The 26,706-nt window shown below is 59.3% G+C and overlaps 1 protein-coding gene across 4 annotated transcripts; it reads right to left on the bottom strand.

Annotated features, from left to right (window-relative positions):
• Positions 1-309: 309 nt before the first annotated feature.
• On the bottom strand, positions 310-25,345 carry L1CAM (L1 cell adhesion molecule). 4 transcript variants are annotated; one of them, XM_007993102.3, is made up of 28 exons: positions 25,240-25,345; positions 14,412-14,595; positions 11,895-11,909; positions 11,216-11,321; positions 10,776-10,978; positions 9,721-9,843; positions 9,454-9,624; positions 9,052-9,163; positions 8,725-8,909; positions 8,472-8,603; positions 8,189-8,332; positions 7,508-7,619; positions 7,228-7,394; positions 6,969-7,125; positions 6,665-6,789; positions 6,467-6,577; positions 6,023-6,220; positions 5,721-5,791; positions 5,316-5,538; positions 4,359-4,474; positions 3,956-4,157; positions 3,745-3,867; positions 3,478-3,651; positions 3,243-3,362; positions 2,980-3,135; positions 2,534-2,668; positions 2,128-2,200; positions 310-1,553 (listed from the first exon to the last, which is right to left on the bottom strand). In XM_007993102.3, the coding sequence occupies exons 2-28, from the start codon at positions 14,485-14,487 to the stop codon at positions 1,322-1,324; spliced, it is 3,762 nt and encodes a 1,253-aa protein (XP_007991293.1). In that variant the 5' UTR covers positions 14,488-14,595; positions 25,240-25,345; the 3' UTR covers positions 310-1,321. The 4 variants fall into 4 exon arrangements, with proteins under 4 accessions (XP_007991293.1, XP_007991295.1, XP_072869430.1 ...); XM_007993104.3 differs by lacking the exon at positions 11,895-11,909; XM_073013329.1 differs by lacking the exon at positions 25,240-25,345 and having other exon boundaries at positions 14,412-14,658.
• Between the last annotated feature and the right edge of the window lie 1,361 nt (positions 25,346-26,706).

The raw sequence follows: 26,706 nt of genomic DNA, 5'->3' as shown, positions 1-26,706 counted from the left end.
AGGGGGCCAATAGCCAGGCCTGGGAGGGTGGGTGGAAGGCCCGGGCTCTGGGAAGGGGCAGGGAAACATCAGGACTGCGTGGCTGGGCCACACCTGGGCCCACCTGGCAGGTCGCTCCTAGCACCTCCCACGATGTGACATGGACAGGGGAAGTAAGTGTTCTGCGAAATGACAAAAGGTGCTCTTGATTTCCAGGTTTTATTTGCCTGTTATAATTCTGATATTATGTACATATATATATATACTTTTGTTTTTTGTAGAGGGCTTATCAGTAGACCAAGCACAGGCATACAGGGAGGCTGTGGCTGCTGAACAGGGGCATAGCAGTGCTGGGAGAACCAATCTTTCCTTTTTTTTTTTGTCTGTTTTTATTTTTCCTGGGATGGGTTCATCAAAGCTAATTGCTATCAATCCTAGAAACCACCTAGGGACTCGGACATCTGCCTACACACTAGTGATGTAAAGGGAAGGACAGGGGTACAAACTTTCAAAGTCACGGTGTATTTACATTCCCAAGGTGGGGGCAGGAGGAGGTTGAGGAAGACAATTGTTCAGACGATGGGAAGTGGGGGAGGGCAGGGCTGCTAAGGGGTCCTGGGAAGTGGGGGTGGCTGGAAGAGGCCGGCCGGTGGGCAGTGGGAGGAGGTGTGCCCGCCCCGCAGCCAGGTAGTGACGGAGGCCACTTGGATGTTGTCTGGTGGGTACCGAAGGCAGCATGTGTTTGGGGCTCCTGAAAGCCGGCTGTGGAGCGGGCTGGGCGGCAGGAAGAGGTGGTGCTGCCAGAGTGCAATGCTGGCGGCGGGGGTGGGGGGACTCTCTGGGCTCTCCAGATGGCCTCCCTTGCCCCTGCGGCCAGCTTGCCCACCTCCCATCCCAGTTGGAGCAGAGATGGCAAAGAAAAGACAGCAGATGGTAGGGACACCGAGTTTCATCCCCAGTCCCAGCCAGGCTGGCTGGGGAGTGGCTGGGGGAGGGGGAAGGTGCCAACTCTGGTTCTGAGGAGACCCCACCATGTCTGCCCCCAGTCAGGGAGCAAGAAAGACAGCATTTTGGAGATCCTTTCAGGCCACCCCTACTTCTCCCCCAAACCACAGCCTCTCTGCCCAAATGGGCTGGCAAGGCAGCATCCAAAGGCCCCTGACATGTGGGAGATCTGCCCCCAAGCTGGGTTTTGGCAATAAAGTGGGGACTGGGTGGTAAGAAGGGGATCCGAGGCAGCAAGTTCTCCTCTGCCCCAACTCCAGCCTCCCATGGGCTGGCTGGAGAGGAAGGGGCCTCGATCCCAAGGCCAGGGGCACAGCATCTCCTGTCCTGGATTCCACTATTCTAGGGCCACGGCAGGGTTGATGGGGGAAGTGGCCCCTGAGCTGTCGTTGCCCCCTGCCGCCTCCTTCTCCTTCTTGCCACTATACTGGCCAATGAAGGAGCCATCCTCGTTGAACTGAACATCCACACTTCCCCCATAATCGGCCAGGCTGTCGTCACTGCCCAGGGGCTTAATGTCCCCATTGAGCGATGGTTGGCTGCTGCCGAAGGCCTTCTCCTCGTTGTCACTGCGGAGGCACAAGGCAGGTGTGAGTGAGGGCACTGCCGAGCCCCTGCAGGAGCCTGGCTGGGGGTGAGGCAGATGCCCGCCTGCCTTCCATTTGCTTAGAATGCGCTCAGGAAGAGCAGCTCCGGCCACCCTGGCAGGCAGGTCTGGGGCTGTCACCTTTGGGCATTCCCCAGATCCTGGGGACTGTGAGGGAGCAAGTGTGCATTCAGCAGGGATTACAGGGCCTGGTTCCTGTCTGGGAAACTGTCTGGGGCCTCCCTTGGGGAGATGGGAGCAGTGAAGGTATCTGTTTGGAGAGAAGGGGCTGGGGTGTATTGGCCTCTCCCTGAAATGAGGAGCTGCCGGGCCTGGGGACTGGGAAGTAAGAGTCCTGTCAGAGCAGCCAGGGGACAATGGCACACCAGGCACACATTGTCTTTAGGGAGTCCCTGCTGTTGGCCCCTCCCCACTACCCCAGCCTTACCTCTCCAGGGACCTGAAGTCACCCAGCAGCACAGAGAAGAGAGAGAGGGGGTGAGATGTGAAGGCCAGGGTGGAGCTGAGTGCCAGCACCCACTCCTGCCCCAGCTCACCTGTACTCGCCAAAGGTCTCATCTTTCATCGGTCGGGCCTCAGAGTCCACCTGGGTGTCCTCCTTATCCTTCACTGGAGACACAGAGAGGGACAGCTTCTTCTCCCACCCTAGCCTGACCCAGGGCTCCAGGCCCCTCTACGCCCTGCACCTGCAGCACTCTGTCTCAACAGCGTCCAGAGGCAACAGGCCTTGAAAGAAACCACTCGTCCCCTGTGGTCCGGCCACCACTTGCCTGTGGCCCCAACCCCGGCCTAGGAGGATGATCCCCCTGCCCACCGCCACCATGCGCCTGTCGTCTTGTGGGGAGCTCGGGGAATCCAGGAGGCCTTGCAGAAGGGTGGAAGGGGCGAGGTGCTCCTCTCTACCCTCGGCTCCACCCCACTCACATGGGGCTCAGAGGCTACCTGAGTATTTGCCGCCCTTGCTGCGCTTGATGAAGCAGAGGATGAGCAGGACGAGGAGCAGGAGGATGATAGCACTCACAAAGCCGATGAACCAGCCTTCAGTGGCGAAGCCAGCAGGAGGGAGCCTCACGCGGCCTGAGGGTGAGACACCAGCCCCCCATGCTGCCGCCCAAGCCAGAACCCAACCTGAGGCCCTGAAGTATGCTCTTAAAGTCGGGGCCCTCTGGGGGGCTGAGGAGTGACAGGGACAGGGAGATAGTGAAGAGGGCATCTGCGGAAAATGTACAAAAGGGGGCTGATCTGGGGACACCCAGATTCTGGGAGGAGAAGCAGACAGGAGCCGTGGAGGGGCCTGGGCAGTAGTGGTCATTCAGGGGACAGAAGGGCATGAACTGTGCAGCCTCCACGCCTCCCTGGCAGGCAATGGCGGGCCCCCGGCGCCTCACCTGTGCCGTTGGTCTTCACAGCCATCTGGTGCCGGAACATCCTCTCCTTAAACAAGTGGATCTCATAGTCAGTGTCAGGCTGCAGGTCCCACTGCGTGTAGGAGCTCTGGTTGTAGCTGACATACTGTGGTGAGAGGGAAGCCCCGCCCTTCTCTTCTGCAAAGGCAAGAGGGTAGCAGCGGGGGTGACTTGGGGTGCCAGGCAGCCCTTCTGGCCCAGAGCTCCCTTCCCCACCATGCCCCAGGGCCCCCTTTCACGCTTACCTCCCAAGGCTTTGAACAAGATATGGAACCTAAAGTTGCACTGGCCCTCCTTGGGGACCCAGGAGACGACGCTGTAGTTTTCACCCGCTGTGGCTGAGATGTTGCCAAAATCTGAGATCCCTGGGGGATGCAGGGGCACGAGGAGAGTGTGGCAGCTGCCAGGCAGTCTAAGGCCCTCCCTCCTGGACCCGGCTGGCCAGGGCATCCCTGTTGGCAGGTCATTCCTCCGTCTCACCAGACAAGGCCATAGTGCCTCCTTCCCGTACGATGGCTTCACCAGGGCCCTCTTTGGTGGTGGCCTGAAGCTGGAAGCGGTACCGCAGGTGGGGACTGAGATCGGTCAGGTTGTGTGTCCGAAGTTCAGGGTCCCGAAGGTTGAAGGACAGCTGCCCCTTGCCCCCTTCATCCACTGTGGGGACAGGCAGGAGTTGGCTGTGGCTGCAGCTCTGCCCCCTCCCTGTGGCCCCTCCACCTCCCTTCCCTGCTGGGGCAGTGCACGCACAGGGGTGGTAGGAGAGCACGTAGCCGGTCAGCACACCGTTGTGGCTGAGTGGGGGCTGCCAGCGCAGCAGCAGGCTGGTGTTCGACTGGCACTCCAGGTGCAACGCCTCAGGGTGGCCAGGCACTGCAGGGCACAGAACCGAGTGGCAGGTAGGTCCTCGCCCAGGTCTGGGGAGGAGGGTATGGGATGAGGTGTGGGGTGCAGGACTCACCTCCCTCTGGGGTGCTGAAGGTGAACTCGCTGGCGGGCCCCAATCCCCGCCCATTAAAGGCCTGCACCTCCAGGTGGTAGGAGCTATAGGGCCGCAAGCCACTGAGGATGACACTGGTGGTGTTGGCGGGCACCACCACATGGTCTTTGTGGATATGTCTCTTGCTGTGCTTCCTCTGACTGCCCTCCCTCCAGTACGTCACCTGCACATGCGGACAGGAGACCTCACAGGGGCAGAAGGCACCCAGCAGGGCCCCCAGCGCACGCCCACCACCCTTGATGGGGACCCTCTTCTCAACCCAAGTCTTCCAGGAGAGTGGCTGACAGGTGGCAAAGCCCCCTCACCGTCCTGTCACTTTACCTCAGTGATCACCCTCCCGGGCCCCCACACCTTCAACCCTTACATTGTATCCACGGAGGTGGCCCTTGACCTGGGCCAGGTCCACCGGCCGCCACTTGACCAGCACGGCACTTGAGTTGAGGATCTCGATGCCTTCCAGCTCAGGGATTGCCTGGGGATCTGGAAACCACCAGTGACTTGGAAAGAGCCACAGGCTCTCACCCTAGCCCTGAGGCCAGGCCCAAGCCCCCAAACACAGAGAAGATGGATTCGGAAGTTTTATGAGGCACAGTTTGAGGAGGAGAGGTGCATTTGCATGATCTCAAGATCTCTCCCTGGGCTGCTTATTAGTTGCAAAGGTGAAAATCGTAGCTTATACAAAGGAGAAACCATGGCCAGGCGTGGTGGTTCACACCCATATTCCCAGCACTTTGGGAGACAGAGGCAGGTGGAACATTTGAGGTCTGGAGTTAGAGACCAACATGACCAACATGGTGAAACCCCATCTCTACTAAATATGAAAATTAGTTGGGTGTGGTGGCAGGTGCCTGTAATCCCAGCTAATCAGGAGGCTGAGGCAGGAGAATCGCTTGAACTCGGGAGGTGGAGGTTGCAGTGAGCCAAGATCGCTCCCCTGCACTCCAGTCTGGCTGACAGAGCAAGACTCCATCTCAAAAAAAAAAAGAAAAAAAAGAAAAGAAAGTAAAAAAAAAAGGAGAAACCAGAAAAAAACTTGACAGGGTACTTCAAGTTACCATCTGGTCATGTTCCAGATTCAAGGAAATGAAAGAAGCGTCATTGACTGATACAACTGGAATACCCTGCCAATTATAGAAATGTGAAGTGTGGGGAATTTCATAACGTCGCTCTGGTTATGTAAGAGAATATCCTCACCCTTAGGAAAGGCGCACACCAGCGCGGAGAGGTGTGGACATGGGCTGGGGTGGAAGCAGTGTGGACATGGGCTGGGGTGGAAGCAGGCGAGCTCCACCCTGGGCGAAGGAGCCTGCCAGATACTCACAGTCCTCTCCGGAGTAGCCAATGGTGACCTGGGGCTCTGGTCCCTTGCCCTGGCTGTTGACGGCCTGGACTTTGATCTCGTAGGGCACAAAGGTGGACGTGTTGGACACCACCAGGAAGGGGTCGCTGACAATCTGCTCCTGCCAGGGCCCTCGTGTGCCCTGAGGGCGCCACTGCACACGATACTGAACCTGGGGGGCGTTCCAGTCCATCCACCGGAGCGGCTGGAGGAGGCCAGCAGAAGAGGAGTTGGTTGGCCAAGAACACCAGCATTCTTTGGCCCGCCCCCCAGCGCAGACTGGCATCCCCAGACATCAGCCCCTTCCTTTGCACAGCCAAGGGGGAGCAACAGACACCCAGGTCATGGCCTCATGTCCCACAGGCAGCTTAGCCCAGGGACTCTCACCTTCCATGTGATGACCATATTGGTGGTCTCATTTCCTTCCCCCTTCACATCTACAGGGTTCTTCTCCGGGGCTGGAAAGGAATGTATTAACACATCAATGCTGCAGTCTCTTTTGGAGAACCATGAGGACTGAGGACCAAGGAACAAACGGCTCATTCTGGCACCAAGGGAGTCCAGTCCCCTCGCACTCCCCCTGGAAATTTGGAAGCAGAGGAACTTGGGCACGGCACCTCTCTCAGCCCTCCCTTCACAGCCCGGAGCCCCTTCCAGGTGGCATGGGAGTGGGTGCCAACCTGACTCACCTGCCTCAGGTGTGACCACAGTCTCAGAGACAGGGCTGGGCTCCCCGGGGCCGTATTTGTTGATGGCAGTAACCCTAAAGGTGTAGTGGACATAGGGCGACAGCTTGAGGGTGGTAGAGGTCTGGTTTCCTGGAACCTTGCCCAGACTGTACCATTTTTCAGGCGCCATTTCCTTGTCCTCAAATTCAATGTCATATTCTGCCAAGAAGTGAACCAGCAATGAAGTGATCGGTGTGTGGCTTTGGGGGAAGGGCTGTGGAGGGATTGGGTACAATCTGGGTCCCTGAGTACCCAGGCCAACTGGCATCTCCAGATTCCCATGAGGAACCGTGAGTCCCCCCAAGCCATGTCTCCCCAGGAAGGCTCCAGGAGGAGGGAGGACCCCAGGAGGGGCCAGGGCTGGCAGAGGTGATGGTAGGGTAGCACCGAGCTCAAGCCTCTTACTCTCAATGGGGGCATTGTGGTCTTCTGCAGGACTCCAGGACACGCGCACCTGGCTCTGCGTCAGCAGGTGCAGATCGGACAGCACCAGCCGTGGCACTGGCCCGGGGCTGCCTGAGGGTGGGGAGGGTAGGTGCTTGAAAGGGCCCAGCGATGTGAGCCCTGGCCTTCTGGAGTGGAGGCTTCCACCCTAAGACTTACCCACCACCAAGAGCTGTGCCCTACTCTCCACCACATCCAGCTCGGTGCTGGCCACGCAGCTGTAGTTGCCCTGGTCGCTGTAGTCCAGGCTGTGGATGACCAGGCGCCCATCCTCTATGAAGTACCTGTGGAGGAGCCATGTCTGTCCTTCCTGCCATCTGGGCTCTTCTCCCCTCTCATCCCTGCCTCCTGCCTTCTTTCCCCACTCCTGTCAGAGCCTTCCCCCTCAAAGCAAGCATGAGGCCAGAAGGTCTGGACTTCCAGCTTTTCCCACTCTGCTCCCTTTCACTATCACTGTCCTCACTTGTCACTGTCCCCAAGCTCCTGGAGGTCTCGGCCGTCCCCACGCCAGGTGATGCTGGGCTGCAAGGAGGGGTCAAAGGAGGCCTGGCACGTGAAGGTCACCCTCGAACCTTTCTTCTCGATTGCGCTGCGGGGTCCCTGCGTGATCTGAGTTGCATCTGAGGGTAATGCATACGTGAGGAAGTCACTCTGATGTCCTCCAGGGGCCCGGACCCTCCCTCCCAGAGGCACAGCCAGCCGTGTGGCAAGGGTAGCCTGACCTTTAACCTTCAAGTGAGCCACAATGGTCACATTGTTTTGGTCATTGGCAGCCAGGCAGAGGTAGCGTCCGGTGTCGTTGGCGCGGAGGTCTCGGATGCCCAGGGTCCCGTTGGCATAGGGGAAGAAGCGCTCATCCTGAAGCACTGTTGTCCCATCCTCATCCAGCCTGGAGGGAGCAGGGCGGGCCTGGCTCTGACTGGCTGGCCTGGGCTCCCCGCCCTCCCTGGCTCCCTGGCCACTGAGACAGGACTCTCACCACTACCGGGACAAGACACTCACCACTGAACGCTGGGCACAGGCGCTCCGAAGGCCTTGCAGAGAAGGTAGGCGGTGCTGCCCTGGACGGCCATGTACGTCTGATTGTCCGCAGTCAGGATCTTGACCGGCAGCTCTAGGGGAGGAACAGTCTCGGGAAACAGGGCGGGACTTGGGGCCACAGCTGGGCCAGGAGCCAGGGACCCTCTGCATGGCTTCCTCAGGCCCCCAAGAGCCCTGCAAGTCTTGCTTCCCTGCTCCCAGCCGAGGCCCCCGCCAGGCTGCGTCTCTCTCTGCCTTCAGACACTGCCCTCTGCCTCAGATGCGCCTCTGGTTGCAGCCACCCAACTTTTACGTTATTCCAGACCTAACTGACAGTCACCTCTCCCCAAAAACCTTTCTGGCCTGGTCCCCAGCTTTCCCTGAGGTTCCAGGAGAGGTGCCACCTGGGCTGGCCTCGGTCACATCCTGTCCGTGGTGAGCCTCCACTCAGTCACAGTGACAAGGCCTTTCCCCTCTTACATCTCCCTCAGCTATCATGAGGCTAAGTGAGATGGGGTGAAGGGTCTCAGCAAGGAGAAAGGCCGGTGCCAGCCTGGTAGGCCTAGGACACGTCAGCTGCCAGCTGAGTCACTCTGGTAGCCTGGCCCAGTGGGCTGCAGGGACAGACTGGGAGTTAGGAGGTAAGGAAGGGAGGGTACTCACGGACAACATAGATGTAGGCATTGGCCAGCAGGAGCCCATGCCGGTTGCGGGCCTCACATTGGGTCACCATTGTGTCACTGGGCTGCGCGTTGCTCAGGATCAGGGCACCACGCTGAATCCGGTACTTCTGGTCCTTGGCTAACTCTGTGCATGCAGCAGGTGTGCCCGTGGGCCCCAGCCCGGCATTGAGCTGAGTTGAGGCCCTTTCTCACCCTCCTTTTCCTCTCCCCCACAGCGCCCAGGGCTCACCACACTCCCCACTCCTGCCTGAGGCCCTGCTCACCCTCCATGGGGATCCCGTTGATTCTCCAGGTGACCTCTGGTTGGGGCCTGCCCTGGACTTGACAGTCCAGGCGGGCAGTCTCTCCCGGCCCATATAGATGGCTCTGGGGCTTGTGCAGCCAGTATGGGGCAGCTAGGAAGAAGGGGAGAGCCAACCTGAGCCCACAGCCGGCAACCGGCTCTTGCCCCAGCGAAGACCCTCCCCTCCCCCATGACAGTGGGCATCATGGGCCACTGTCCCAGGAGGTCCATACCCTCCACGGTGACATAGTAGGCGTGCCGGGCACTGCCCAGTGAGTTCTCGGCCAGGCAGCGGTACTCGCCATCATCCTCCTCGCCCACTTTCAGCAGCTGCAGGGTCTTGTTGTGGTTCTGGTAGGTGACACGGTCGGCTGGCATGGGGCCGCTGGGGCGCAGCCATTTGATGGTGGGCGTGGGACTGCCCAGGAGGCAAAAGGAAGAGAGCAGAAGGGAGAGAGGACAAGGCCACTCACCCCAGCCCCCTACACCCTGCAGTGGTCTGAGCTCCCCGCTAGGCCTGCCCCACCCTGATCTGCCCTGCCTTGGGTGCCCAGACTCACAAGCCCTCGGCGATGCACTCCAGGACCAATGGCTGCCCCTGCAAGGCCACCAGGTGGCTGCTGGAGTTGGTGGGGAAGAGCAGGCGCGGCTTCCTGTCAATCATGCTGTTGGCTGCCAGGAGAAAGTGGGTGGGTGGGCTGCCCACTCTTCCCTCCACCCCAAAATCGCAAGGCTGAGGGACTTAACACTCCAGCCAGCCCCTGGGGCCTCTGTTTCTTCCTCCGTGAAGGAGAGTGTGCTGTCTCTGCTCTCGACGCCTGGGAAGGGGTCTGGGCAGAGTAGAGGTGGGAGCCAAGCTGTTCTTGAGGAAGCCTGGAGCTGTCAGATGGACCTATGTTGGGAAGGGCCATGCCTGAGGGTGAAAGGAGTCAGGGAGAGGGTGCAGAGCCTCTGAGACTCACTGGCCTTGACCCGGAGGTCAATGGGCTCCTTCTGAATGATAGTCCTGGTGCCTGGGAAGTGGGCGTGGCAGATGTAGTCTGAGTGATTGTCAGAGGTGAGCACATTGGCAAAGTAGAGGTTGCCGTTCTGGCCCATCGTCACCCGCTCATCCTGTTTGATGTGCAAGATCTCTGCAGGGGGAAAGGAGGCTGAGGTCATGACCCTGTCCAGGAAGACACCCCCGCTAACACCCCGACCCCATGAGGCAGCTGCTCGCCGGCACTCACTGCTGTTCATCCAGTATATCCGGAGAGGCTCTGCACTTGGGGGAGGGTGGCAAGGCAGAACAACTGACTCCCCTTCCTCCACCTCCACGGGCTTCACTGTCTCCTTTGGCCACTTGGGGGCACCTAGAAGGGACAGACGGGCTGACACTCTCCTCTTGGCCCAGATGGTGCTGGGCAGGAGAAGGGAGGCGGGGGCGGGGGGGATGGTGGGCTACCCTGGGGATGGATGAGAAGGCGAGAGGGTCAGGCCAGGAGAAAGTTCACAGAAAAGGAGGCAGACACTCTGGATACCTTCTGGGCTCATGGCAGAGACTGGCACTTAGGGAGGCCAGGGTGAGCAGGAGGCCAGGAGGCCAGGAAGGGTTAACCCTCCACGGTTCTCAACTCTCCCTGCCCACCCCAGGAAAGGACGGGTGGGGGGAGGCTGAGGCTGAGGTGCAGTGATGGGGGAGGGGAGCTGTGGAGGGATGCAGGAGTCACAGACCCTTCCATCATCCTGACACAGAAACCATGGCAACGGTTCCCAAGGTAACCAGAGGGGTGGGGAGGGGAGAGGAGAGCGCTCAGGAGGCAGAAAGCTCAGGGAGGATGGAATGCGAAGGGAAAACCCCAGGGAAAAGGCGACACAGATCAAGACAGAGCCGTGGGGCAAGAGAAACCAAGTCGGAGGTGGAGAGGGAGAGATGGAGAGCCAAGTGGAAAAGCCAGAGAAGAGGGGCCCTGCTAAGGAGTGCGGGTGTGGACAGAGATGACTGCAGCCAGGCAGCCCCTCATCCCCGCCACCTTCCCACCCAGCCATGAGGCAGGCACCAGGAAAGCCTGAGGGAGTGAAGGGGCATGAGATGACTGGAAGCGCAATGGAGACAGAGACAGGGTAAAGAAGGAGAAGACTGCACAAGAAACAAGATGGGCCAGGGGAGAAGCTGGGGTGGAAGGCTGGCAGGGCACCCAGGCCCCTTGCCATGAGACAACCAGCTGAGAGACAGCAGCTTCCAGCCCACACTCCCACACGAGCTCCGGGACCTGCCCTCCCTGGTCCCTGCAGTGCCTCGCACCCTCGGCCATGAGTCGGATCTCATGGGACATGGCGGTGCCCAGCTTATTGCTGGCAAAGCAGCGGTAGATGCCCTGGAACCTCTGCGCAAAGTTGCTGTTGTTGCCTGTGATGGTGAAGGAGCCAGAGTGGGGTGACTGGTACACGGTCACACCCAGCTCTTCCTTGGGTTTGAAGTGGACACCATCCCTCGTCCAGCGGAACCTGTGGGCGGAAAAAGACCCAGAGGCCTGAGGCCCTGGAACCCAACGGGGGCTGGAACAGGCTGGAGGGACAGGTGCAAGCAGTCAGGGCCCCCAGGGGATGGACTGGGAGATGGCAAGGACTTGGGCTGATTAGCAAGGTTTGGGGCTTCTGGGCTTAGAAATTAGGCAGTTCAGGGAGGCACAAGGCCGGGGTCAGTGGCAGGCAACAGGGGCTGAGATGGCAGAGATCACTCACTGCACTTCAGGCTTGCCACTGGCCTCACACTTGAGGCTGATGTCATCTGTGGGGAAGACAACCAGGCGCCGTGGAGACTGTTCCGTGATGACAGGTGGCTCCATCACTGGAGACAGGGTGGAGAGAGCGGTAGTGAGGGTGCTGCCTGGCTGGTGTCATAGCCTCGGCCCCTGTCCCATTGTGAGGGAAGCAGGGTTCAGAGCCCTTGGAGGCCCCATGGCCACAGGGGGACAAATGGAGGGGAAGAACAAAAGAGGCTTGTGGGACATGAAAAGAGGGAGAAAGAGAAAGGGACACATGCAAAAATGTAAAGAGAGGCAGGGACAGAGGGGACAGCCACGGAAGTTACAAAGAGATGCCTGAAAAAGACAAAAAGCGTATGACAGAAAGAAGCCGGGATAACAAAAGCCAAGACACAGAAACCAAGAAGGACAAACCCCAGACAGGGGAGAAGGGACCAGAGAGAATGGCAGAGAGGAACAGTGAGGGTGACAGAGGACCCAGGCTGGGGCAGAGGCAGAACAAAGCCAGCCCTGCACAGGTGAGAGAAGCACATGGTGCTCAGGAAAGCCAAGCAGGACCCGGGCACTCAGGAGGGCGGGCATGCAGGCTCAGCCAAGGGCCCCCTTACCCCTCTTCTTGGCCTTCTTGGAAACACTCTCACCCCTCCCCAACTTACCATGGTGTCCTTCATCTGAGAAATCCAGGCAGGCAGTGAGGGAGGGAATGGAGAGAAATACTGACAGGCAGCCCCAGAGTGGGGCAGATGGCAGGGGACATAGTAAGCTTCTGCAGTCCCCCGGTGGAGAGGGAATGGCAGTAGAACAGGCCCTGGCAGTAGCAACAAGGGGACACACGCTGGGCTGGAGCAGTGGCAGGTCAAGCCCAGGGAGATGGGACAGAGAAATGCCCAGGGGGAGGGGCTGCACTGGATAGACACGGGATATGTAGCCCAGAGGCAACCAGGCCATGCCTCCAGCTCTAGCAGACAGGGAGAGAGAAATTCTTGCCTTTAATAAGGAGCGTCCTTGCAGCCCCCTGGCAGCGCCTGGCAGGGCCTGCAGAACTGACCCCACCCGTTCAGGATGCCTTGGAAGGCACCCTCCCCTGCTCCAGCCTGCTTCCCTCCTAATCCAATTAGCACAGCTGAGTGTTTTCAATTACCAGGGCCCAGCCTTCAGAGCCCTGCTGCCCCCTCCCCCTGAAAACTATCCCCAAGGCCCTGCTGCCTCTGAGTTTCCATAGCCTGCGGGGTTGGCACCAGCCCTCCTCTTCTCCCTCCTTCCTCCCAGTCAGTCACCAAGCTCTCTGGGGCAGAGGCCAGAGCTGCTGCCCCAGCCCCAGGACTCTGCAGAGCACTGGCCAGGGCGGCCTCGAGGAAGGGAGAAGAGGGAGGGAGGGAGCAGCAGGCTGCCTCTGAAAGCTTTGTCTCTGCAGAAGACCTCAGTGTGAAGGTCCAGGGAGGGAGGAGGGGGCTCCCTGGGGACACTGCAGAGGGCCCTGAGCTGGGAGGGAGATGGTGACAGGGATGACAGGATGCGGAAAGCCAACTAGGTGGAGGAAACAGGAAAAGAGACAAAGCAGGCTGGAGTGGCTGGGAGGGAGAGATGGAAGATAGGTTCCAACAGGGAGGGCCGGCTGCCTGCCACTGCCCACTGTGCCGTATCAGGGTCAAGAACAAGTGCTGGTCAGTGCCCAGGGCAGCCTTGGAGCTGCCATGGCCTTTGGCCTAGTTCTGTTCTCCCCACTCCCATCTTTCTGTAGAGAATGCACGGCTTGCATTCCACTGCACAGTGTTATATTGTGTATCCACCTCTGTGTCCTCTGTGTCTAAAAGCCTCACTGGTATGTGTTTCCACTTGTGTGGCCTCTCAGTGGCTCTGCTCCTTCATCCCTGTACCTGGCTTGTCTTCATGCACCAGTGTGCATGTGCCCATGTGCATCTGTGCCAGGGGAGTCTGCATGGCCCTGGCCCTCCATGTATGTGCCTAAGGGGCCAGCCTCTTTACCTCCTCCAAGCCCTCACTGCCTCCCAATGCCAGGTGCCTCCCCAGCCTCTCTCTCGCAGCCCCTGTCCCACTGCTGGTACAGACAGTCTTCCCAACCCCTATCCGCCAACTAATCTCTCAGTGACACTGGCCTCTTCCTTGTCCAGGCCCAGAGACAAAGGTGTCAAGATGAGGCTGGGAAGGGACTGGAGCCTGGTAGCTCAAGAGACACAAATGCCCTCACATATGATGCCCTGTGACATGCCCCTCACACAGCCTAACAGCTACTTAAAGAGAAAACACCATCACCATAACACCCCCCACATGCAAGTGTGTACTCACATTCAGCCCCACTCACACATACACATGACCCACTGCAATCAAATGTCGTGATCAAATACCTCCCAACCTCCACAAACCTGGCCAGTAAGTAACAGAGTGACTCACACAGTTACCCATGTAAGGAAGTCAAAATCACATTCACGAATATCTACACTCAGTCAATCACAAGAACACACAGCAATACACAGTGTATCCATGCTTAGTCACAACCCTACGGCCACACTCCCCAACCTGCTTTGCCCCCAACAAATGTTACAACCAGAGACACATGCTCCAGCAGCCCTGCCCCCACCCCCACCAAATAACTACACACGAAAAAGGGTCCAGAAGGCTGCTGAGCTGGGACCAGGGTTTTTCAAGCCACCTTTTCCTGTCTCAGTTCAGAGACAGGGTGGCCAAGGGCCCAGGAGGAGAAAGAGAAACGGGGACAAGACTTGAACACAGGCCTTTGCACAAACCAGCTGAGGGCTGGGACAGCCCCATTCTCCTGCTTCCACACCCCTGTAGTGGGGGATGGAAGCGGAGGAGTCGGAGTGGGGCGGGCAGGGATGGGGCGGGCTAAGGAGAGCATGGAGGAGGCCCAAGACCTCGTGGCCCTGTGCCGGGTTCGCTGTCCCTGGTGCTGAAATCGCCCCGGCCGGCCGCGCCTGTCCCTGTCCATGGTTCTGACACGCCCCGCACCTTCTACCCTGCCCTTCTCTCCAGGGGTACCCAACGTCCTGGCTATGTCCTGCCCACCCCGTGCCCAGGTAAGGCCAGGGAGAGGAGTCAGAGTGCGGAACAAGGAGAAGGTGAGGAGGCAGAAGATAAAGAGGGGCCCAACATAGCGGCGAGGGGAGGCGCCCAGGTTCCCTTCAGCTACTCACATTCCTCGGGGATCTGGATAAGCAGGCAAGGGCTGCAGAGGAGGAGAGGCCACACATACCGCAGCGCCACGACCATCTTTCCCGGCGGCACCGCGCAGCACAGCCAGCCGGGCTCGGTTCAGGCTCCGGCCGCAGGGGAAGGGGTCTTGTGGTCGGCTTGGGGCGGGAGCTGGGAGTGGGGGCACTGGGAGAGGGGAGAAGGGAAGGGAAGGGTGGGGGAAGAGAGACGAGAGAACGGAAGGACGTTAGTGACTAACATCTGGGTAAGCCCGGGCTCTTGGCCCCGCCCTCAGCCCCGCCCCCAGCTGGCCGGCTTCTCCAGCCGTCCCCTCCCCATCCGCACCCCTCCCCACCTTGGAGGGAGAAATCTGGAAGAGATAGCCCGGGCTGGGCCTCTAGGTTGCCTTTTATTCCCTCTCTACTCTCTGTCTGCACCTTTCCTGCCAGCTGCCTACCCAGCACCAACTTGTTGCCCCATCAGCTCCCCTGTGCATGGCACAGGCCACTGTGTGCACACCATCCCCGTATGTGTCTGCATGTGCCTGTGAGCAGGTGTCCGCGGGCATGTGTGTGGTTGTAGATCTGCATGCAGGGAGTGAGCTGAATGTGAGCTGGTATTTCTGTGGCGTGTCTTCTCTGGGAGGGGTTGCACTCATGAGTGGGTGTGTTGGTATGTGTGCCTGAGGGAATCAACACACAAGTCTGCTAGCTACGTGTGTCTTTATGTATCTGTGGAGATGAATCCATGTATCTATTATCTCTGTGTGCACATATATGTAAAGAAGAACTCTTCTTGCAGTCACGTTGCTATAGCTTTCAGAGCCAACTGATGCCTGGGTGCTGTACAGCCCTAAAAAGCTAATGGGGGGCTTGGAAAATGGGATAGAGAAGGGAGGAAAGGGGCCCAAGATGGCTGCATTTCACAAAATAGTTTCAAGAAAATGAAGAAAGAATGGAGAAAGGGCCAGGCATGGTGGCTCATGCCTGTAATCCTAGTACTTTGGGAGGCTGAGGCAGGTGGACTACTTGAGGGCGGGAGTTTGAGACCAGCCTGGCCAACATGGTGGAACCCTGTCTCTACTAAAAATACAAAAAAAAAAAAAAAAAAAAAAAGCAAAGAAAAAAAAATTAGCTGTAGTGGTGGATGCCTGTAATGCCAGCTACTTGGGAGGCTGAGGCACGGGAGTCACTTGAGCCTGACAGGCAGAGGTTGCAGTGAGCCAAGACTGTGCCACTGCACTCCAGCCTGGGTGATGGAGTGAGACTCTGTCTAAAAATAAAAATAAAAATAAAAGGCCGGGCGCAGTGGCTCATGCCTGTAATCCCAGCAATTTGGGAGGCCGAGGTGGGTGGATCACCTGAAGTCAGGAGTTCAAAACCAGCCAGGCCAACATGGTGAAACCCTGTCTCTAGTAAAAATACAAAATTAGGGCCGGGCACGGTGGCTCAAGCCTGTAATCCCAGCACTTTGGGAGGCTGAGGCAGGCGGATCTTGAGGTCAGCAGTTTGAGACCAGCCTGGCCAACATGGTGAAATCCCATCTCTACTAAAAACACAAAAAAAATGGCCAGGCATGGCGGCGCATGCCTATAATCCTAGCTACTCAGGAGGCTGAGGCAGAAGAATCATTTGAACCCAGGAGACGGAGGTTGTGGTGAGTAGAGATTGTGCCATTGCACTCCAGCCTGGTGAACAGAGCAAGACTCTGTCTCAAAAAGAAAAAGTTAGCCTGGTGTGGTGGTGCATTCCTGTAATCCCAGCTACTCGGGAGGTTGAGGCAGGAGAATCTCCTGAATCCAGGAGGCTGAAGTTGCAGTGAGCCAAGATCACACCATTGCACTCCAGCCTGGGCAACAAGAGAGAAATTCCATGGAAGGAAGGAAGGAAGGAAGGGAGGAAGGAAGGAAGGAAGGAAGGAAGAGAGAGAGAGAGAGAGAGAGGGAGGGAGGGAGGGAGGGAGGGAGGGAAGGAGGAAGGAAGAGGGAATGGGGAAGGAAGAGGGAATGGGGAAGGAAGCCTTCCCTCGAGAATTGGTGTGGGAGATGAGAGCAAGGAGGAAAACAGCCCCCCTGCTGCTCCTCAGCCCCCTTGGGGGCAAGAGAGGCCACTGAGGCCTCCTCCCTTCCAGATGCTCCAGGTTAGGGTCAGGACAGGGGTCAGGACAAGCTCTGGGACATTTTCTTTTTTTTTTTTTTTTTGAGATGGAGTCTTGCTCTGTTGCCCAGGGTGGAGTGCAGTGGTGGGATCTCAGCTCACTGCAAGCTCCGCCTCCCGGGTTTACGCCATTCTCCTGCCTCAGCCTCCCGAGTAGCTGGGACTATAGGCGCCCGCCACCATGCCCGGATAATTTTTTGTATTTTTTTAGTAGAGACGGGGTTTCACCGTGTTAGCCAGGATGGTCTCAGTCTCCTGACCTCGTGATCCGCCCGTCTCGGCCTCCCAAAGTGCTGGGATTACAGGCTTGAGCCACCGCGCCTGTCCAGGACATTTTCTGTGAGAGTGTTTCTGACACTTCTTGTGTGTCTCAAAGTCCCAACTTCTAGGTCTTTGTCTGAGTCTTCAGAGCTCAACTGCTGCAAGTGTCCACCCCAAACCCAAGCCACACCAACCATGTCCACATCCACCTACAAGTAAGGGGACCCAAAGACTAAGGGTCTGAAAGAGGGGGCTCCTCTGACAATGACAAGAAGAGGAAACAGACTCCCAAGTGGCCAGACCACTTCAATTACAAACAGGAAGTGGTTAAAGTGCAGGTGAGGCAAGAAAAGGTGTTGTTAGGTGACAGAGCTTGGAGGCTGAAGTCCCAGACTGGACGCTTTCATTTAATCCATTCTGCACATCCTCCCTCTGCCCAGCCAGGACCTTATCAAAGCGGGTACCGAGTCTCAGCAGGAACACTGAAAGGATGGTAGAGAAGTCAGCCATGCTGTGCTAAGGCTCTGGGCCTTGTCAGTTTTGTGTAACAGAGTCACCCAAGAAGAGCTGTGAATGCAGCAGATCCTGTGGGGACTCTGGGCAGGAGCTTGCTGCAGAGGGTGGTGGAGAAGCAGCAGGGTGGGTCAGCATGCATGGCCTGGAGGCCAAGAGATGACTTGGAGGGTAAGAAGTGTGATTCCCAACCTGCAAGAGCTGGACCAGGGCCCAGAAGGGAGGAGCAACAGTGGATCTGTTCCACCCCAGCCTCTCCCCACAAAGCCAGTGGATCAGGGGAGGCCCCAGGCAGCACTGGCCTCAACTTCAAGGCCTGTAGGAGCAGTAGGAGACTCAGATCAGAGAGCAGATGATCAAACAGCAGCCTTGGGAGCTCTGAGTATTGGTCTTAGGAGGGGGAGGGGAGGAAACTGGAGCAAGGAGAAGCTCAAAGAAGGGCCCTCCTGCATATCAGAGGCTTGGGTGCTCTGGAGGTTGATGATTTCTGCTACGAAAGTTCCTCTATTCGTCCTCCAAATCTAGAATCCTGGAATGGTGTGTGGCATGTACACTCAGGGGAAATACAATATCCCCAAACCCCTGGTCCCCACTCCCTGCCCCATCCTGGCGCTATCCTATCTTCCCACAGGCTCATATCCAACTTCTTTTTTTGGTCTCCCAGTATTTGCCACCCAGCTTTCCACCGCCCTGGGCACTTGGAGACAGGCAGGAAGCAGCCAGAAGGTTGCAAGGCATAACAGCTGGGAGGGGGCGCTCCCTCTTCCCCTCCCACTGCTGCTGGGTCTCTGATCTCTCACCGTTCCTCAGGCAATTACAGAGCAAGCGGCTAGGGTTGTCAGCTCAGCAGGCCCTCTACCCCCCACCAGCACCACCAAGGGCAAAGGAGCGGGGAGGGGGGGTGTTCCACAGATGGAGCCAAGGCCAGGTCTGCCAAGGGTGACAGACAGAGTGAGAAGAGGCAGGAGGGAGCAGGAGACAAAGACAGATGTAGGAAGACAGCGCTAACCACGATGGAGACGGTTAGGGAGGTGGGGAAATTCAGAAACGGAGACCCAGGCAGCAGGGAAAGGGAGAGAAGAGGAAACCGGAGCACAAAGGGTGAGAGGCAGCTGCAGAGAGCGCTGCTGAGAAATGGCAGAAAGAGCCAGAAGAGTGAGGGGTGGGGGTGGGCGTGTGCACGTGCGCGTGCGCACAGGCCGCCTGCACAGCATCCTTGTCCCTAGGGGCTGTGCCAGGCAAGGGGCGGGGAGGAAGGAAGATGGTCTTGGGTCAGTGGAGGGGCTTCCAAGTGTGGACGTCATGCTGACCTGGGAGCAGGGTAGAGACAGACAGAGGGTGGAGAAGCTGTGAGCTGGGGCCGGAAGAGCCTACAAAGCCCCACGCAACAGAGCATCAAGGCCCTGCCCACTTGTGGCACTGGGCAAGGGACGGCCATGAGACAGGATGAATGGTGCACTGCTGGCTGACCCATGCCATGCCCAGGGAACAGGTGGTGGGTTTCCTGCTGTGGGTAGGGATGGGAGAGGGAAAAGCACCCAGAAGATCCCAGGGAAGCCTTCCAATATTGCTGCTGGCTGGGAGTAAGTGGCCACCTGGCTGGAGGAGACACACATGTGTTAGGCCAACAGTGAGCATGTCTGACCATGCACTGAGTGGACAGTAGCCACTGTGCTGGGGCAGTTGAAGGTGGGACCGTTCCTAAGTAAGTCCGGTCCCAAACCCATCCTCCCCGGTGGGAAAGGACCAGGGAGGCAAGGGTCAGGCCCAGCAGCCTACAGGGAGGGGTTCAGCCCCAGAAGAACCTCGCCCCATCCCACCCTACCTGGCTTCCCACTATGACCACAGGTCCCTCAGGGAGTCCTCTGTCCTCTGCTCCGAAATGCCTCCTTTGGTCTGACGGGAAGCAGCTTGCCAGGGAGGGACCTGGGAGGTCGTGGAGCCTGGCTAGACCTGGGGTGGCTGCCTCCTCTCCGAAAACACACACACACACACACACACCATCACCACCACCACCACCACCACCACCACCACACACCTTGGGAAGGGAACCTCCAGCGGTGCCCTGCACATGTGCCCTGCACACCTGCCTGTCAGTTCTCAGGTTCTGCCTGGAGTTCCTCTCAAAGGAGAAGCAACAAGAGGGCCCTTCAACAGCACAGCAGAGACTCCCCGGCTTCTCCTGCCCTTGTCTTCTGGGGACATGGTGCCTGGTGACCCAATGGGCCAGAGTCGGGGTGGGGCTGGGGGCTCAGCACAGGGCACATGACAGGGTCAGAGTGTGGTGCTAGGCCCATATGCTTGCAGGCCTGGGAGCCTGGGGGTCTTTTGTGCCTGTTGGTGTGTATATGATGGTGTAGGTGTCACTTACACCCCTTGCACTGTGTCCCTTTAAGGCTCCCGCTGGCCCTCCCCCTGAGGCTGTGGCTGGCAGGTTTCTATGGTGATGCAGCCCAAGTCCCTCGGTAGCAGAGCTGGGGGAGCCAGAGGTGGGGAAGCCAAGGAAAGCCTTGTTATGTGTTATGTAGACAGCACATAAAGGGGGCTGCTCCAGGGAGCCCCCACAGGTACCTGGGGGCCCAGAAGTCCTTTATGACTGCTACTTAGTCCCTGCACTCCCCACCTCACCCCTCCCTAAGGGGGTACCCCCCAGAGAGTGAGCCTTCAGCCCCCTCATCTCGCCTGAGGCTTTAGTCTCCAAGGCAACTACAGCTCACCTGTCATGGACCATTCTCCTTAAAAGATGGGGAGAAGAGACAGAGGTTTACCCTTTGTGGGGGTGCAGGGAGGATGATCTTGACTACTGGGAAAGGGAGGGAGGAGCCCCACTCCATCCCCGCAATCACATCCCTCTGTGGTCTGTTCTATTAAATCAACCCTCGGTGTGGACTTACCACATACCAGAAAGTCTCATGAGCACTTCCAAGCACATCCACTCATCTCCTCCCCAGATTTGCCCCAGGGAGGGAGGTGCTATCATTATCCCCATTTTACAGATGAGAAACGGAGGCTCAGAAAACTGGAAACTGTGTCCAAGATCACAGAGCTGGCACTGGCTCTCAGCAGGGGTGGGGTTCTAGAGGGCATGGTGGCTCCCCAAGTTGCCTCTCAGAGGCTCTGGCATCCTAATATGTGTGCCTGCTAGGCTTCCCAGGGGACCAGTGGCCTGAGCAAAGATGGCCTCCAAGCCATCCTGCCCCACGGGGAGGGCTTATTTGCCAGGCAGATGGCAGGCAAATGTGGGGGGCAGGGAGTGACATCTTGGGATGGAGGCCATGCGGAAGAAGGATGTGATCAACATCACGTCTCAGCACAGAGCTGAAGTCCGACACTAAACAAACCCCCAAGTCCCCCACCCAGGTACTCAGTCCAAGAGAAGGCCAACTCCTTTCCCTTTTGGGTTTGGGGACAGGCTGGTTTCTTGGTCCCCTCTTCTGCTGTCTGAAATCTGGACTTTTTCTGATACCTTTCTTGCAACCAGAGGCTCCAGAACCCCTCCCAGAGAGGCCTGTCTCCAATCAGCACTTAGGGACAGCAGTAGACCCATTCTTGTGTCAAAGGGGATACTGATGCCCAGCAGGCGGCAAGGCTTCAGCCTCCCAGACCCCTAGAAGGCCAGAGAAATGAGGTAGCAGCAAAAATAGGGCTCTTCTCCGGCCCCGGGCCTCCTCAGTGAGCTAGGATAACCCTAGTACTAGAGGGGACTTCAGGGGTCAGGCTAGAAGGAACAGAGTGCATCCAGTTCCTGGGGCTGTGGCCTGAAAAGCAGAGCAGGGAGGGAGTCGAGCCTGAGGCAGGGAGAGGCCCTGGCCCACATCAGTCCTGGAACACCTAGCCTGTGTTGGTTTGAGGGGGCGGGGTGGAGGTGCCTGGAAACAGCTCAGACACTGCCAGGCCCCATCGGCCCCCTCCAGGGGCCCCACTCCCAAAGGGTTAAAGGGCAGAGGGGGACACAGGAAGCCCAGGGGCGGACAATGGAGCCTCTGTGATCCCCAGGGCTTGGGCATTCCTAAGTCATGAACACAGACGCAGATGGCTGGGGGAGAGGGCCACAGGGAACCCCCCTCCACTGAAGCACAGCCTGGGTTGGCCAGAGGCTCTGTCCCCATATCATGCAGCGCTGCTTCCAACCACTGCAGCCGCCACCCTCAGCCCCACCCCTTCCCAGCACAGGCCCTGTTGGGGCATCTGAGGAGACCCACGTGGCCACATGACAATATCTGTGTGCATGCTGGCTCATGAACACACACATACATGCAGCCAAATATATGACTCCACCCAGACAAACAGGAATACTGGAAGTTACACACACACAAATACACAAACACAAGCAGAGACACAAACCCCACACATGCAGATAGGAAGACTGCCTGGCTGGAGGGCTGGGGGCGGAGGGGCTCCCGGGACTCAGTCCCTTTCCTTCAAGCTCCACTCTCAGACTCACACTGGGATGGACGGGCTCAGAAGTCCTCCTTGGCCAAGTGCATGGAGCCCAGGACGCTGCCAGCCTCCTGCCCCACCCAACCCCTGGCCCGCACAGCTGCCCCTGCTGGGCATAAGGGCCAGTTAGATGAGCAGGAGCTGCTGACTGGCGGTGGCTGGGCACTCCCTCTGCAGCTTTCCAACCTGGGAAGAACACGGGGGCCTGGGGAGGGGGCCACTGGACAAAGAAAAGCTTCTAGAAAGAACAGCGGCCAGACCCTTCCCGGCTCCTCCCTCTATTTCCAGCCACAGCCTTCAGGAAGCCACAAAGACCCTGTTGATATCTGGGGAAGAAGCAGGCTGGGCAGGCTACCTCCTCCAGTGCTTGTCTGGCTGGTACTCACCAGGCACCCCCCCATCCAGCCTTCCACTCAGACAAGGCCCCCATGGGGGGTCTGGGCCCAACCCTAAGGCATAGAGTCCAACAGAGGGGTGCTGAGTGGCTGCTGGACAGGGCACAACCTCAGGGCCTTCAAGGGTGAGGCAGGGGCAGCTAGGGGGGACAGGGAGAGGAGAAGAGCGGTGGAAGACAGACAAAAGGGTAAGCAGAGAGATGGAGCAGAGCCCCGACAGGAAGGGGGAAGAGGGGAGGGAGGGCCAGGCAGGCAGAGGCAGAGGGAGGAGACAGGGAGTGGTGTACCCCATCCCTGGCAGCAGCAGACTTCTTCCTAGAAGGAGGGGGAAGGTGATGGCCCTGGGGGTGGGGCGCAGGGAGACGTGGGAGGCTTCAGAGGAGAGAGCTGCGGGGGGCGGGGGAAGCAGGAGAGGGAGGTGTCCGGGATGGGCCAGATCAGAGCAAGTAAGAGCGACTGTGAGGGCAGGGATGCTGCAGGCCCATTCCAGATGGCCCCACCCAGGGACCCAACCCCAGCCCATCGTGAGGGCAGAGGACAGGGCAATGAGCACCCTGCTGGGGACCCTAGAGGGGCATCCAGACCCCCTGCATCCCCCACTGTCTGAACCACGGGGGATGGGGGGCACAGCCCCCACTCATGCCCACAGAGGGAGGCCTGGCAGACCAGGGGCTTGGCTGGAATCCCCATCCTTGCAGACCTCCTCACAGGACCCCACCACTACCCCGTGTTCTCCCGTGAACGTGCCCTCCTGGAGCCTGGGCCACTCTGCAAGGCCACATCACCCTCACATCCAGAAAAGCACCCAGTTGCAGCCATTTCGAGCTTTGAAAGGGATCTTGGTGATCAAGGAACCTACCCCCATGGGAAAGGGACCGACTGTCCCAAGTCCTTGGGCTGGGGGCTGGCCAGTATGGCACACAGGCCTGTCTCCTCGACCCTCAGGGGTCAGTCCTGGCCAGGTGCATGCCAAGGAAGGCGCCAGCTGTAAGTCCAGTGGTGGAAAGAGCTCAGACCTGGGAGAGGCCGATTGGGGGCACAACCTGGGCACCCTGCTCACTGTAGCAGTCTTCAGGCCAGGCCCTTCCTCACTCTCTGCCTCCCTTTTCCCTTCAGATAATCATCAAGAAAAAAAGAAAACAAGTGACACCCCACGAAGACAGGGATGATGCTGGTCCAGTGTGTCACTGGCTCTTCCATGGGCAGCCCAGAGCCTGGCCCAAAGGAGCACTGGCAGTGAGCAGCTGCCCAGTACATGACTGCCCATCGCTGGGATGCTTAGCACCCGGGTAGGGAAGCTCTTCACTGGCTGCAGGGCAGGGGACCCCGCCACCCTGAAGCGCTGATTGTCCTCCTGATGCTCAGCAGGGGGCTGGCAGCTGGGAAGGGGAGGGGGAGGAGCCTTTTAGGAGTGCGGTGTAGCAAACCAGGGAGGCTGGGGCGTGCTGAACGTGTTTCCCTCTTGGTGATCAGATCACCAGCGATTCTTAATTTCTTTTGTTCTTTTCTGTATATTTCAAGTGTCCTACAATAAGATGTATTATTTTTGGGATCATACAGACACAAACATCAATAAATATGGAGAGAGACTCAGTTGCAGCAGAGAGAAATGACCAGGAGCCAGGGAGGTGGGAAGGTCCCAGGCCCAACCCTGTCCGGAACTTCCCATGTGGCCAAGACAGCTAAGTCCTCAAAGGCTCTGGGGCCCACAGGTGTGCACATGCGGGGCTGCATGGGAGCTGTGCCAGGGAAGAGGCCGGGCTGGGCCAAGTCCCACCACCTGCAGCAAGGAGCCGATGGGAGGGGAGAGGCCCCCGACTCAGAAAGATGACACTGGGCAGCAGCCCCCGGGGAAAGAAGGGAGGACTGCAGTGATTTACGTCAGGGCCACGTGAGTCAGCAGAGATGGCACTGGGCTGCCCCGATGCCCCTGCCCTCAGGGTGGAGTTAATAAGGGCAGGGTAGGGGGTGCCAGGCCCCACTCCTTCTGGGGAAGGAGCAGATGGCTCTAGGCCTTCCTTCCTGAGACGGGCAGTGATAGGTGGGGGGTCCAGATACCCTGTTGGAGGCAATGGATTGTAGTTACGTGTTCTTTGCAATCCCTGCCAACCAAGAGGCCCCAAAAGTCTGTCCTGGAAAGGAAGGAATAGGAATCGCTGACCTCTCCCATAACCGCACAGAGATGGGAAGATGTGGCAGTGGGCAAAAGACCTGCAATGCGTAGGAACCGTCTGAGCCAGTGAGGCCCACCCTCCTCACCCCGACCTGATGGACCCTACCTGATGGACACCCATGCACGGGAGGCGCAGCAGTGTGTGCCCGAACCGATCTCACCCACTGCAGCCCTGACTGGCCACAGAGCCTGTGGAAACGGGCTCCAGAGGTGCCCTGCGCCTCCAGGGAGGAGCCCCTGGCTCTGCGGCAGGTTTTCAGGTGAGCCCGGAGGAGCCCAGGCTGGGATTTGGAAAGAAGAAGGAGGAGAACAAAGCCCCCCCAACCTTGGGGCGGAGGGGCAGGCAGCGCCCAGTCCCGTTCACTCCCTTCCCCCCTTTGCAGGCGCGGCTTATTCCAATCTCCCCCTCACCACGCTGTCAGCCGGGGTTTTCAACCAAACTGGGCTCTCGGCTGGGGATGAGGGGGCAGCCACGCCCAGGGCCACACCCCACGGAGGCCGGTGAGGGAGCGCTCGGCCCGATCTGGCTTCTTTTCTCAGACACGCATACACGCACGGGGACCCGCCAACTTCAGCCCCCGCCTGCCCACACAGACCCTGCCTGACGCCCCCCGCCCTGTTCTCTCGCCCAGGCCAGCATATGGGGCGCCGCCCAGGTACCCTTCACCTGTCGGGCTCGGGCACCCGGCCTCCCTCCCCCGCCCCGCTCCCGCCCGCGGTGCCTGGAGCCGGACGCCCTGCATGGGTGGGGCTCCGTCAGCAACGCCGGTTACCGCGGGCCGGACCGGGCCGGGCGGCGCTCCCTGGTCCGTGCACCCCGGGCAGAGTGGGGTGGGGGACGCCGGGGATCGCAACCGCGGCCCGGGCGCACGGGGAAGCCAGCCCGCCTTACCTGCGCTGTGGCCACCGCTGGGGCTGCCCGCCCAGCCTCCGCGCACGCCGGCCTCGGACCCGCCGACCGAGCGCGTCTGTGATGCCGATGCTGCGGCAGCAGCGGCGGTGGCGGGGCGGGGCAGGCGTGCGCGCAGGGGCGGGGGAGGGGAGCGCCGGGGAGGAGAGGGAGGGAGGAGTGAGATCACCTCCCCGACCGCCCGCCCCGCCCCGCCCCGCCGCACCCTAGCCCCTGGTTCCAGCCGAGCGCGACTCGGGCTGGGGGCCCCCGGGCAGCCCACTCAGGGAGCTCAGCGGGATCCCAGTCGACGGGTCCCGCCAGACCCCCTCCCCTGCAGACCAGGAGTCTCCGGCCGGAGAGTGTCCCCAGCCCCAGCGCAAGGGAGCCCGCTGTGAAGGCTCGGAGCGGGAATCGCGGGGCGAGAGTGCTCCCAGAGACCTGGGGCCGGGCGGTGGAGAGAGGAGTCCGACAAGGAAGGGGATTCTCCCCCAGTCTCGGCCCGGCCCTCGACGGCGCAGGCCAGCGATGGGCATCGCACGTAACGCCCCCTCCCCCCGACACACACACACATACTCAGGGCAGGACTCCCGGGACCTCTCCCGAATGCCCCCCCCCCGATCCTGAGCTCCCAGTTCGGGTCCTAATGGGAGGGGTGCGGGGGCTTCGATCTCCAGCGTGTTGGGGAGGCGCCGCGGAGGGCGGGCTCCTGCGCACCCCAGAGCCCAGGCGGGCAGCAGGGTAGGAGGCGAGTCCAGGGGCGACAGGGTCTCGGAGAGGGTATCCCTCGAACTGCCACCCCCAACTCCCAGATTTTCCTCCAGCTCTCCGGTGTCTTATTTCTTTGTCCTCGGGATTGGCCTCATTCGACCTTTCCCGCCCGACCCCACTCTCTCCCACTCTCCCCTGCAGCCCTGCACAAGATCGAGAAGGAAGGAGCTCCTCCCCAGCATCCCCCTCCTAGGCTCAAGGCCATGACCTCACAGGCGAGGAAGCAAAATGGAGGGGTAGGAATTCCGGAGCTGGCGAGCTGGCTGCAGCCGCAGGGCTAGGAAGGCCTAGAGCCCTGATGGCAGATTACAGCTCTGGTGGCCAAGATATTTTTATGGGCATGCCTGTTGCCCAGTGAAGCATTCCAGGGGCCCTCAACTCAGTCTCACAAGATTCCCCAAGTGGTGTGGGGCCCTGGAGGGCCCACATGGGAGCAGCCCTGGCATCCTGGCTTGGATGCCCCACCCCCATAGTGCCAGCTTCAGTTCCCCTGGAATGGGAAGCTTGCGGTGGACCCACCTGTGCTCAGAGAGGGTCTGGATGCCATGTTTGCCCAGTCTTTAGGAGGGAAATGGACAAGACTAGGCACCTGAGTGAAGGTGGAGAGCTAGGGAGACTGCTCCCAGAGTGGAGGCACCTGCAGGGCATCTTCAGGTGACAGCAGGGGAAACTGAGCCTGCCTGGGTCACGAGGCCAGCG

The sequence above is a fragment of the Chlorocebus sabaeus genome, chromosome X (genome assembly GCF_047675955.1).
Source record: "Chlorocebus sabaeus isolate Y175 chromosome X, mChlSab1.0.hap1, whole genome shotgun sequence".
NCBI lineage: Eukaryota > Metazoa > Chordata > Mammalia > Primates > Cercopithecidae > Chlorocebus > Chlorocebus sabaeus.
Note: the sequence above shows the minus strand (reverse complement) of the source record. Positions and strands in the feature narration are given on the sequence as shown.